The following is a 12,538-nucleotide window of genomic DNA, read 5'->3' on the forward strand; positions in this document are numbered from 1 at the left end:
ATTATTCTTGTCGCTACCTCCATGAAAAATATGTCTCCTGTTGTGTCTGTCCCAGCATGTACTACAAAAGTCTGCTTCTTGATATGACGGCTGCCACTGGGTCTCACTGGGAGTTCCCGTCCATTCTAGAGAAAAAAATATGCAATTATTCATGAACTTTGAAACGAATTTCTTCTGATCTATTGAAAAAAAGTCCCATTAGGTGACACTAGAAGTATTTTCAACAAATGAAAGAAAAAAAGAAGTATTTTTAACACAGCTGATTGGAGGCAATTTTGGACAAAGTCTTAAACAAGATACGCCAGTAAGTTTAGTTTCAACAGCTGTGACAAGTTTAGTTTCAACAGCTGTGACTGCGAGACTTATCACAGTATACAACAACATCCATGCTGGTACCATGCTCAGTATGAGATAATGAGGTGTCTGACTTCCAGTAATATTAAACTGGTCTGCTTTTTCACAACTAATTGTAAGATAATTTTGTGTCTTTTCTGTGCATAAAACTAAGTTCCAAATGCAAAAATGCTTTGAAAAATTAGCTTTCAAAGGGCCTAACTTGCATCCACACTGGTGATGGTTGTGTTAAAAGCTGGCTGGTTTTATTAACTTAAGTGTTAGCCTATATTCTTAATGAGCGTTACAGGACATAAGGTTTATTCTGCATAGCAGCTGATAGTGGAAACAGTTTCGTATAGAAACGGATTGCTACAAGTCTTATAAATGACCTGGAAACTGATGGAAAACAATAAGCTTGTTACAGTCATAGTAAGAATAAAGGTTCCCACCCACAAAAGTAATACTAAGAAAACATGAGGGTTGCATAGAACTGTGGTACTGAAGTGTTATGTTTATACGTATTTGTATTGATAACTGCATAACATTATAATTTTACAAACAGGGTCATACAATCAGTCTTTATTTTATACATGTGAAGTCAGTATTTAATAATTAAATTTAATTATTTTAAATTATTTTAAAATTAGTATTGTAGAGCATTTATAGAAGAATTTTCAGATACTTTTTTTCCTCCACTGTAGGTCCCACAGATATATCATTCAACACTGTTTTACTTACCAGATTGGCGAGTTTGTCTAGAATATCGTTTATCTGCTGACTGTGCACCAATCCAATATGTGATTTTCCCATTAGACGACGTACCTTTTTCCTAATATCATTCTTGTTCACCTAGAAGGCAGATATAGACAGTTACATACTCTTCTCTATTCACAGATGACAACTCCTGTCTCCCAAAATCAACATATCTTGGTTTCCATTGCTAAAGATAGCAAAACAACGGATTTCCATCTCAGTCATGATAGGCCCAGCACTACAAGCAGAAGTTGCAGGTACATCACTTTTCCCAGCTACTGGGCAAGTGATGCTGTGCACAACAGATTTCTTGCATACTCTTGCACAAAAGCAACAATTTCACTACTCTCCACTTCCAACTACTGACATCAAAAGCCTCAGTTCTCCATGTTGCTACTTATGTGATGAGTCTCATCTGCCAGGCTAGCTTCTCCACATCTTCCTCTGCAAAGAGCTGATTTAGTCAACTGTGGAGTAGTCAACTGTGGAGCCCTTAACACAAGAAATATTAACATAGAGGCATGGCATCTTTCAGAATTCTCACTCTTTCACAATCTGTTTCCTGGTCACTAGGCCAGGGCTCTAACAAACATTTCCAGATAGGCCTCAAACAGCAGCAGGTTCCTCCTGAAATTAGCTGCATGAAAGCTCAGAAGCGAAACATTTCTGCCTCAGATGCATCCTGATTTTGGCTGAGATAGATTTAGTTTTTCTTTTTAGTAGCTGGAATAGCTCTGTGTTTTGGATCTAGTATGGGATTTGTTGTGAGAAGAATATTGATGGTGCACTGATGCTTATAGCTGGTACTAAGACAGCAAGAACTTTTCAGCTTCCTATGTTTTGCCACTGTGAAGGAGCACAACAGGCTGAGGGAGAGCATTGCCAAGACAAAAGGCCCACAATTCCCCTTATGATTTGAACTTAGAGTTAGGACTGAGGGCCAAATTGGCCAATGGAATATTCTACATCATGCAACGTCATGCCCAGTATATTGCTGAGGGTTGACTGGGACATTTGGAATTCTCTTCTGAGGGGTCTCTCAGACTCTCGGACTTTCAGAGTTCTCTCTCTCTCATCCTCTTTTCAGGCCTCTCGCTCATCCAGGATTGCGGTTTCAGGACTTACCTGTTTTGGAATCATTTGCCAGGTCAGGTTGGCATTTGGTCACCGAGTGGTGAACAATTATACTGTGCATCACTTGTTTGTATATATTATTATCTCTATATACATCCGTTTATTATTGTTATTATATTATTGTTATTATCACTATTACTTTTAATTTTCTATTATTATTACTATTTAATTGGTCTTATCTCAACACATGAGTCTCCTTCCCTTTTCCCCATTAATCCTCTTCCCCATTCCCCAAGAGCTGGGGAGAGTGAGCAAGCGGCTGTGCGGTATTTAGTTACCAGCCGGGTTAAACCATGATAGGGGCCATTTCAAAAGGCTATTATGTATGTCAGCCATTGATACTAAAGACTTCAAGGCAGTACACTCATGCTTGAGCACTGACTTCAAGCTAGATCAGACATTCTTTTTAATCATATTGTGACTATGCCCTTAATGCTGTAGATCATACAAAACAAACTTAACCTGCAACTCAACTCAACCTCAAACTCAACTTGATTTGGCAAGAATTCTTTGCACTGGAAAGCAAGTGCTGTATTTTTCAAGAATTTTTTAGGTAAAAACTACTAGGCTCTGCTATCTCAAAACAAGAAAATAAATACCCAATACCAAAGTGTTGGGTTTTGAGGATTATGCTTCCCTTGATAGTTCAGAAGAATTCAGCTCTCTAGTAAAAAAAGGCCTTCCAATTTTGCAGTTTCTACTAGAAGCTGCCCTAAGATGAGATACTTTGGTAGTCTTTAGTCTCTTAAAACCTTCACTCTAACTGCTTGAAAAAAATCCTGTATACAAATAATACATACCAAATTCTAGACCCATCACCTTTCATCCCAAAACTGATAATCAGGGGAAAAAAAAGTAACCACAACAATAATGAAAAAATTCCAACACCTCACAACCCTTCTTTTGCCCAGTTCTTCATCCCATCCTCAATCTCGAACATCTCTGAAGACACACTGAAAGAAGCTATTTTTGTCACAACTCTCAGATCCCCTGTATTCCTTTTTCATCTATAACTGATAGGCCCAGAATGATATCATTTTCAAAGGCATAATATCCCGTTTCCCTCCTTATCCCTTTCCCCCAGGAAACCGTTTTCTTGGGGATCTGATTATTTTCACCACCCAAAAGACACTCTTCCCCTTTGGGACTAACTCTATCAATGTCGGTCATGAGACAGCCTTTTGAAACCAATATTATTTGCTCTGCTCTTTTGTATCCTTTCATGAAAGTAGCTGCACTGATTATGATTAATTCTAAGTATTGCAGCAATGCAAGTCTTAATGGCCAAATCCCACAGCTGTCTTCTGAAATAAACTCATTCCAAAGATACTCAAATCCCATCTTAAAACTTACCTTCACATTCCATTTATGTCAGGAAAAATCAATACCTTCTCCTTCCCGCCCCCCCCCCCCAGCAAAACAATAATTCCATACAATAACTTCTTTCACTGGTTGATATCACACATTCTTTATCTATGGAATGATGTCTCACCTCCTCATTTAAACAGTGAAAGTTATCAAACTATCACATGTGTACAGTTATTCTTACTGTCAGGCTGTTTCATTGGACAGCATAGTGCATCAAATCTGTTACAGGTAAAATCATGCACCTAAGCTGGTTCTAAACATGACAAAAAATTTAAAAGATTGATTTTCTAGTGACTTTGAGGGAGGATTTGGACTATTTAAGAAATTATTAAGACTAAATTCCAGACACCTGCAGCATTAAGGTGAATATAGACAGCCCATTGAATGAGTAACATTACTAGTAATGGGAAATTTCATGTTAAGTTATTGATACGCATATTAGCGATCTGCCCACATTTGAAATTTGCAGCTGTGAGGAAATCAGATTCGAAGATGCTTGCTACTTAATTTATAACCCATACTCTTAAAAATAAGAATGTCTTGTAAAGTTACTAGTAGAAATAGTCAATTTCTATTTTAAATGGCAATGCATATGCATACTCATGGCATAAAACTATGCAAACTCAGACAATGTATTTCAAAGAATCTCCAGGTACTGAAGAAATTTTTTCATTAAGATTAGTAGATGTTTTATAACATTATTTTACACTTCACTGTTCTGAGCTCTGTGAATAGAGAAGTACGGTTTCAAGACAACACCAATCAAATATACTGCTAAAGTCTGAGCAGTGATCTATTAAAAAGAACTCACCTTTATCATAAGCATATAAGCAATCATATTATGCAGCAGTGTAGCCAACAAACGGTCCTCATCATCCTCCAAACGCTTTCGATCATGTTCTCCCAGGGAAAGATACCTGCAAGAGAGCGAGATCTGACGCAGACTCACAGGCATTCTTCATCCAATTCACTAAAGCACTGGCAGAGGACAGAGCAGTTTGTAAAGTGTATGGCAAATAAAACCTCCAAAAACACTAAGCCAAATGGGCATTTTCCAGTAAAACACTGTGATCACTAATTAAACATTTTCATTATTAACTAGTTGAAGTAAATAACATCTGCTCAGTGGGAAAGTGCTCAGTGGGCCGCTGAGCTTATCCATTTCCTCTTTTCTGTAGTCACAGCTCCATGACAATTACAACTGCCAGAAGAGGAACATATAACTCAGTACAAGAGCTACCTGCCTTTAGAGCTTAAATACAGCTGCAAGGCAGAAGTAAAGTGATGAAGGAAGTGCACAGACACTCTCTTTTTCCAGTAAGGTAGGTAGGTAGTGGAAAAAGAAACAGTTCTCAAACTAGCACCCCACAAACTAGTTCTTATTTTGGCTACCAGATCCTATGTTACATGATAGGATGGGTGTAGGTGGTACAGCTGCAAGTGGTACACAGAGCAGAGAATTATCAGATATTAACAGAGCTGAGGGGACAAAAAAAAAAAGCGCAGCAAGCAGGTAGTGAAGACTGACATCTTAGAAGTAGTCTAGCTTTAAGCAACCACACAGATATTTCTAGAGTGGTTCCCTCATGTTTTTTTCATTTGTTTCTTTTAACTACAAATGTAAAGTAAAAACCCTTATAAGTGACTTTGTATTTTTAGAAGGCTCTAAATGCAGTTTCTGAAGATATTTAATTCTTTCACTTTGACTATCAATGTCAACACATTGATACCTTCCTTTATTCCAGAATATAGTCATCTTGCCATAAAAATCTCTTGCTTTACTACTAATCTGGTCTATTCCATCTATTCATACTGTGATTATGCTTACATTACGCATTTCTCTGGAAGTATCACCTCTTCATAAGAGTAAAAAAAATAAATGTATGTAACAACTGAAGATAGCATTTCAGTATCATGAAATACTGGCCAGCACAGAGACAAAAGGCTCACTTTAGAACAGCCAGGCATAGTAACAAAGTTTACAAAGTGACAATAGCATGTTCAGCAGAATTAAAATTTTTTTTTACTATTTCAGCCCAATGAGGAAGAAAGAGGTCTACTAAAGCATTTTACCTGTCAATCATCTCCTGAGGTCCCTGGTCCATCCCCATTCCTTCTCTCTCTAACATCACAGCATCCAAAAAAGCATCTTCCCAGAACTGCATCTGGTCCCACAAAGTTGAACGCTCTTTGCCTATGCAATGTATACAAAATTTGAGCATTTATTCCATTTACTCCAGTCAAACACCTTAAGATTAATTCCTGTTCCTTCCCACTCCTTAAAACACCATGAGCCAACACACAATTAATCCATATTAAAAAAAAAAAAAGGTTACTTTTAAACCACAAGCAATATCACAAATGAAGAGAAGTGTAAAGGAGAAGATAAGACATATCTCTCATTCTAATTTATGGCATAATCTTTTCAAACCCTCACACAGAAGTATCTCTCATCTCTATTCTTTAAGGAGTATATCTTCTTCTATATACTGTTAACATTGCCCAAAGAGATAGGAATATCTCACACAAACACAGATCATGGCAAACACACACAGAAATGGAAAGATAAGATTATTACTCATAGAGAAGGTTTCCATTGCAGCATCCTCTAACTGGTCCCAGACAGATCCTTTATCCCTACCTGCACCATTCCAAGCAGGTAGGAACGATAAATGGAAAGGATGAAAAACACAGGAAGACAGAGCTCTTGATTAACAGCAAGTTCAGATGAAATACATTTCAAAAAAGCCAATACACTCCCAATTCAAGGATACACTTGAAGGTCATTAGCATTCTCAGTTTAGTAGCCCTCTGTTCAATGACTTAAGCTGAAGGATCTTTTTCCAAGATCAGTGATACGTTTTAGCCCTACATGCATAGCTAAGTTCCTTCTCCCCTTTTTCCAACAGTTTAAAGAATTCATATTCAAGAACAGCAAGAGACTCGGACAAGCTACATTTTATGCATACGACACCACTCACACCTATCTACTCTTACTCTTACGCAATTTCCCCAGCAAATCTTTGGCTTTGCTCTGAATGGCCTGATGCACCCTCCTGTTCTACCAGAGCAGACAACAGCAAGTGGTTAAAAACAGTCTCTGGGAATGTAAAAATTCCAGTCTGCTCCAGACATGACTCCACCTGAACTTCAGTCTAAAAGATCCCTTCCTCGCAAAAAAAAGGTAGTTTACCCAAAAGTCCTTCATAGAGATAGACACGTTGGTTTCCATCCTCTGGACCTCTCCCTGGAGTACTGCCTTTGCTATCCTTCACGCTCTGCTTCAGGTTGTGAGACTTCGCCTGAAAATAATACAAAAGAGGTGTCAGACAACTTAACTCTGTGCCCTGCAGGGCTATTTCTTGCAGTTCACTGTTGTGCTTAACAGACGCAGTTTGCAAGCTATACTTCATAGACACTTCTCCCACTAATGTTCACAAAACAAATAAATTACTCCGTTCAAAGAGCAAGGTAATACACTTAAAAGCCAGGGTCAGACAATGGCAAAACAAACAGAGACAGAGAGAGAAATCAAAGCACAGAGGAAGCAAAATGCTTCCCTGAAGGAAAACTGAGACAAAACAAAAAATGCAAATCCCAGACTAAAGGAAAGAAGAGTTAAACCTTTTCTGGGCAGTAAGTTTGCTCAAATTCTAATAACAAATCTTTCCCAGTGTTTAGGAAATAGCTCAGTATCACTGTCATTGTACAGATTGTGAGGAACAGAGGAAGAAATACACAGCCTTCTCAGGACTACATAGAAAACGAATATTCACAAGCAGAGTAAGACTACCTGAGCTCTATCTCACATTCAGACTTTACAGGTTTTTCTTTCATTTACCATTCATAAAGGTATGACATTAAGCAAATGATTACATATCATCTGGTCTGAAGAACTGTGAGCTGGGACTATCAGCCAGCAGGAACTGTGGTAATAAAGCTGTCCTATCTATTTCTCTACCACCAGGTAAACTATGGTGGGATACTTGACATTCATCATGTACACCCATCATCTTTGTTCTAAATCTGTTTCAAGGGTTCTTAAAATTCCATTTAGTTTCATTAAGCAAGAAGAAAAATGCAGAAAACACAGTGTTTTTAAAAAAAAGTCTAACTCTTTAGTAACTAAGAAAACATCCTCTTGCAGCTAAAAAAGTAGACATAGTTATGTCATTTTCATGCTTTTAGAATAAATCTGCAATGAAGCACGATGATTTTGTGTGTTGCTTAAATTTAGAAGTAGAAGCCTTGTAAAACCTTTTACAATCTTATCCGGATTATAAAATAATGAACACAGTGAGATCAATCTTTAGGCATTGCAAGTTGTTTTCCTATTTGGCGGACAGCTTGATTTAGCCAAATGGAGTATATGATTATTTGCTTGTTAAGATGTATATTAGAGGTTATACCAAGTAATCAAGGACTTGAAAAACCAGAATTTGAATTTTACTGCATAGAGATCTTTCCGCTAGGAAAATAAAAGTTATGATTACACTTCAAACAGGATTAAACTAATGTTTTAAGGAAACAGAACAGCTGCTAAATCTACAATGGGTCATCCCTTTCCTGTATCAAGTAGCTGCTCCTAAGAAACAGAGGAATCCTTTCCTCTTAGTTAGGTAAGGTTGAACAATGCCCATCGATGTTGTTTTGCCTCTGAAGGGCAATTAAATCTCCATTTGGTTGAGAGAAATATTGAATGAGGGAGAATTAAATATTGCTAGACCCTGCAATATGGTGTGAGATGTGAATCTACTATTCTCAAAGAACCATGTATTGCACAGGAAACGAAGAAAGGTACGTGGATCCATACAAAATTACATCTTTAATATTTTAATATTATACTTCTATATCGATTAACCCTTAGAACAGAATCAGAGATCCTCTTCCACACATGCATACACATTGAAATCATTACTGTACAAGATTTAATTTAAAAAAAAATATCCAAAAGGGAAGTCTGCAATGCCCTTACAAAAATAGAGCTAGTAGCAGAGTTTGTCTCAATTTCACTGTCTGACACAGTGCCTCTGGATCCTGTCAAATTGCCACCGTTTTCCGCACTCGGGCCATCACCAGCATTGCTACTTAAGTCACTGTCGGCTCCTAATGTCTCTCCAGAACTGTTACTAACCTGTGGAGAAAAATAAAGCAGTTACCTTCAACAGACAAAGACACTGCAGAGGAAATCAGTAAAATATTTCCTCTTAAGGTGCAAAATAAGAAGCAGTACAACTGAAGGACATATTTGCCTTTTCTCCTTCAGTAACATTATTGTTTCATGAAATCCTAATCTGCAAAAAACAACGAAGGGAGACTTAAAAAGTCCTTCACAAAAATCACAGAACTGTTTAGGTTGGAAGTGATCTGTTAAGATCACCTATAGGCAAGACCTCTTGCTCATGCAGGGTCAGCTAGAGTACCGTGTTGAGGACCACGTCCAGTCAGGTTCTTAAAATCTCCACAGATAAAGAATCCAAAACCTCTCTGGGCAAACTGCTCCAGTGTTTGACCATTCCCAAACTAAAGAATTGTTTTCTTGTGTACAGATGGAATTTCCTGTTCTTTAATTTTTGATTTTTGTGTTGACTACCTCTTGTCCTGCCAGTGGGTACTACTGAGAAGAATCTGTCTCCCTTGACTTCATTCCCTCCCATCAGGTATTTATACCCATTGATAAAATTCTCACTGAGCCTTCTCTTCTCCAGGATGAAGAATCCCAGCTCTCTCAGTGTCTCCTCTCATGGAAGATGCTCCAGTCCCTTAATCATCTTTGTGGCCCTGAGCTGGACTCACTCCAGTAAGTCTTTATCCTTCTTGTACTGGAGAGCCCAGAACTGGACATAACTCTGCAGATGCAGCCTCACAGGTGCTGAGTAAAGTGGAAGGATCACCTCCCTTGACCTGCTGACAATGCTCTTCCCAATACAGCCCAGAATACAGTTGGCCTTTTCTGCCACGAGGGTGCATTGCTGGCTCACGGTCAGCTTGTTCACTGGGATCCCAAGGTCCTTCCTAACAAAGCTGCTTTCCAGCTGGTCAGCCCCCAGCGTGTACTGGTACCTGGGGTTACTCCTCCCCAGATATAGGACTTGGCATTTTCCCCATGTTGAACTTCATAGATTCATTTCTGCCCAGTTCTCCAGCCTGTCAAGGCCTCTCTGAATGGTGGCACAACCATCTGGTGCGTTGGCCACTCCTTCCAGTTTTGTACCATCTGCGAACTTGATGAGGATACGCTCTGTACTGTCATCCAGGCCATCAGCGGACACGTTGAACAGTACTGGCTCCAGTACTGACCCAGGGGATACACCACTAGGGACTTGTCTCCAGCTGGACTTTGTGCCGCTGATCACAATCCTCTGGGCCCAGTCATTCAGTCAGTTTTCAGTCCACCTCACTGTCCATTTACCTAACCCATACTTTGTCAGCATGTTTATGTTACAGGAGACAACATCAAAGGCAATGTCGAAGAAGTTGAAGTAAACTGTATCTGCCATTCTCCCCTCATCTATCAAGCTAGTCATCTCACTGTAGAAGACTATCAGGTTGTTTAAGTGTGCCTGCCTCTTTGTAAATCCCTGATGACTTGACCCATTCACCTTCTTGTCCTTCATATGCTTGGAAGGACATTTTCCAGGAAGATTTTTTCCATCACCCTTCCCAAGGACTGAGGTGAGGCTAGACAGCCTGTAGCTCCCCAGATCTTTCTTCTTGCTCTTCTTGAAGACAAGAGTGGTATTTGTTGTCTTCCAGTCTTCAGGAACGTCTCCTAATCCCCATGGCTGTTCAAAGACCATCGAGAGCGGCCTCACAACAGCATCAGCCAGCTCCCTCAGCACTCGTGGCTGTAATCAGTCAGGAACCATGGACTTACGTATATCCAGTTTGTTGCAGTGCTCCCTAGCCTGGTCATCCTCCACCAAGGGTAAGTCCTTTTTGTTCCAGACTTTTCCTCTGGTCTCAGGCGCCCAGGATTCCTGAAGCAAAGAAGGCCCCAGGTACCTCAGTCACCAGTTCCCCTGTCCCATTCAGCAGCAGGCCCGTTCTTCCCAGTCCTTCCTCTTGCTGCTTATGTACTTGTAGAATCCTTTCCTGCTTCCACTCACATTCCTTGCCAGATTCAACTCCAGGTCCATATTGGCTTTCCTAACCCAATCCCAACAAGATCATACAGCAAACGTATACTCCTTCTGTGCCACTTGCCCCTGCTTCCACCTCTTGTACACTTCCTTTTTATGTCTGAGTTCAGCTGGGAGCTCATCCATTCAGGCCTCCTGCAGATTTTGCTTGGTTTCCTACTTGTTGGGATGGACCTTTCTTGAGCTTGGAGGAGGACATACTTGACCTGCTCTCCTAGACTCCTCTTCTATGGGGCAGTATCCCATAGATTACGATTTCTGGGTCCATTAGAGAAAGACGGTCAGAGTACTATTCTTGTTACAGGCTGGGTAAAGATCATGGAAAGCCAGATATTCACAGGTACACAGCAGTTTGGAGAGAAGAAAAATCAATAACAAAAAGAGAAAAGTTCCTTGGGTTTTACCCCTGGAATATGCCATATCAGATAACGTGTGGTAGGGACAAGGCTCATTCTTTTTTTACTGAATGCATTCCTGCTACTTCTTTCCCTCTAGACCCTACAGCTGATCGGAAAGCAAGCAAACATATTTTGATATGACTCAAGTGCTTTAAGGTAATATATCAGAAAGTCTGCTCTTGTTTTTAATGCATCGAATGATCTGCCTTTTTTGCTCTCAGGTTACATTTTTAAACTTCTATTCTTTATAGATAGGTTTATAAACAACTAAGGCATATTTATAAAATTATTGCAATCCATCAGTTCTATAAATACACCAATATGTAGGAATATGTAACAGCAACGAGCACCATATATGAAGGATGCAATCTGCTAATAAAGCACTATGTATGTTTTGTCAGACACACATACTTGCCACCCACTCAGAGGCTCTGGAGAGAGAACTCATAGACATATATTATGCATGCATGACAGTATGCAGCCATACCACACAAAATGTAGGCACGAAATGCCCTCCCCGACTTTAGCAAGCAGTGAATCACATCAAGATGTCACTTTGGTCATATCCTACCACTGTGCTAACTTCAGAATCCTGGCTTGTACTCCGGACCATAACTGCTGGTCCTCCACTGGGAACAGAGTCGAAATCACTCTTCTGCAATCAAAACATATAAAGGATGGGAAGAAAAGTCACATTAGTTTTTATCATGAGGAAAGAACATCACTTCCCATTCCTTTGGGGTCTTGAATCACACACCTTACGCTTCCTTGGTTTATTTAGCCAGCCAATTAGAAACTACTGCCTGCATGTCAAAAATATTATAGGGTCATAAAATTGAGGAGTTCACAAAGATCAGTCCCCTACAGGAAGGGGAGAAGAAATTTTACTGAATGAGCCTTTCAAGAATGCTGAAACCTAGAAATCTTCTCACAATTAAGTAATGAATAGAAGCATACTGTCTCTTACCACTTAAATAAATTAAGCATAGGAGCCACTGACCTGAGAACCTGAGGCCAAGCTGAGGCCACTGTCTGCACTGATTTGGGATTTTTTCTCATCTGTTTCTCCCAAATCAAAATGTTTCACACCTTCTGGCCCTGAACAAAGGAAAAAGTAAATCATTACTATACCAAGAAAAAACAGTATGGCAGAAAGCAGATGACAGACTGAAAGCAGGAACAGTACCAAGAAAACAAATTTGCTTTCTCATTCCTTTGATTTTTTTTTTTTTAAATTCCTTGGTACTGTAAACAACAAGGCCAGGAGGACACACCTGCCATTCTTTGAACATTGGTTTGAATGTCAAATACTCCAAAGGCATAGTCCAGGAGCGGCTAGACTATCACTAAACAGTACCTTTGTTAGCCACTCAAGAGAGAAAAGAGGACAGAAAAAGGTCAAGTAGC

At 39.5% G+C, this 12,538-nt stretch overlaps 1 protein-coding gene across 1 annotated transcript in view; it reads right to left on the reverse strand.

Annotated features, from left to right (window-relative positions):
* MADD (MAP kinase activating death domain) overlaps nt 1-12,538 on the reverse strand; it is a 65,930-nt gene that overhangs the window by 17,212 nt on the left and 36,180 nt on the right. The window contains 9 exon segments of the mRNA XM_086614209.1: nt 18-125; nt 1,075-1,185; nt 4,403-4,508; nt 5,665-5,785; nt 6,170-6,232; nt 6,785-6,893; nt 8,567-8,725; nt 11,703-11,786; nt 12,132-12,229. Coding sequence (XP_086470335.1) covers nt 18-125; nt 1,075-1,185; nt 4,403-4,508; nt 5,665-5,785; nt 6,170-6,232; nt 6,785-6,893; nt 8,567-8,725; nt 11,703-11,786; nt 12,132-12,229 — 959 coding nt within the window.

The sequence above is a fragment of the Tauraco erythrolophus genome, chromosome 6 (assembly GCF_009769465.1).
Source record: "Tauraco erythrolophus isolate bTauEry1 chromosome 6, bTauEry1.pri, whole genome shotgun sequence".
Taxonomy (NCBI): Eukaryota; Metazoa; Chordata; class Aves; order Musophagiformes; family Musophagidae; genus Tauraco; species Tauraco erythrolophus.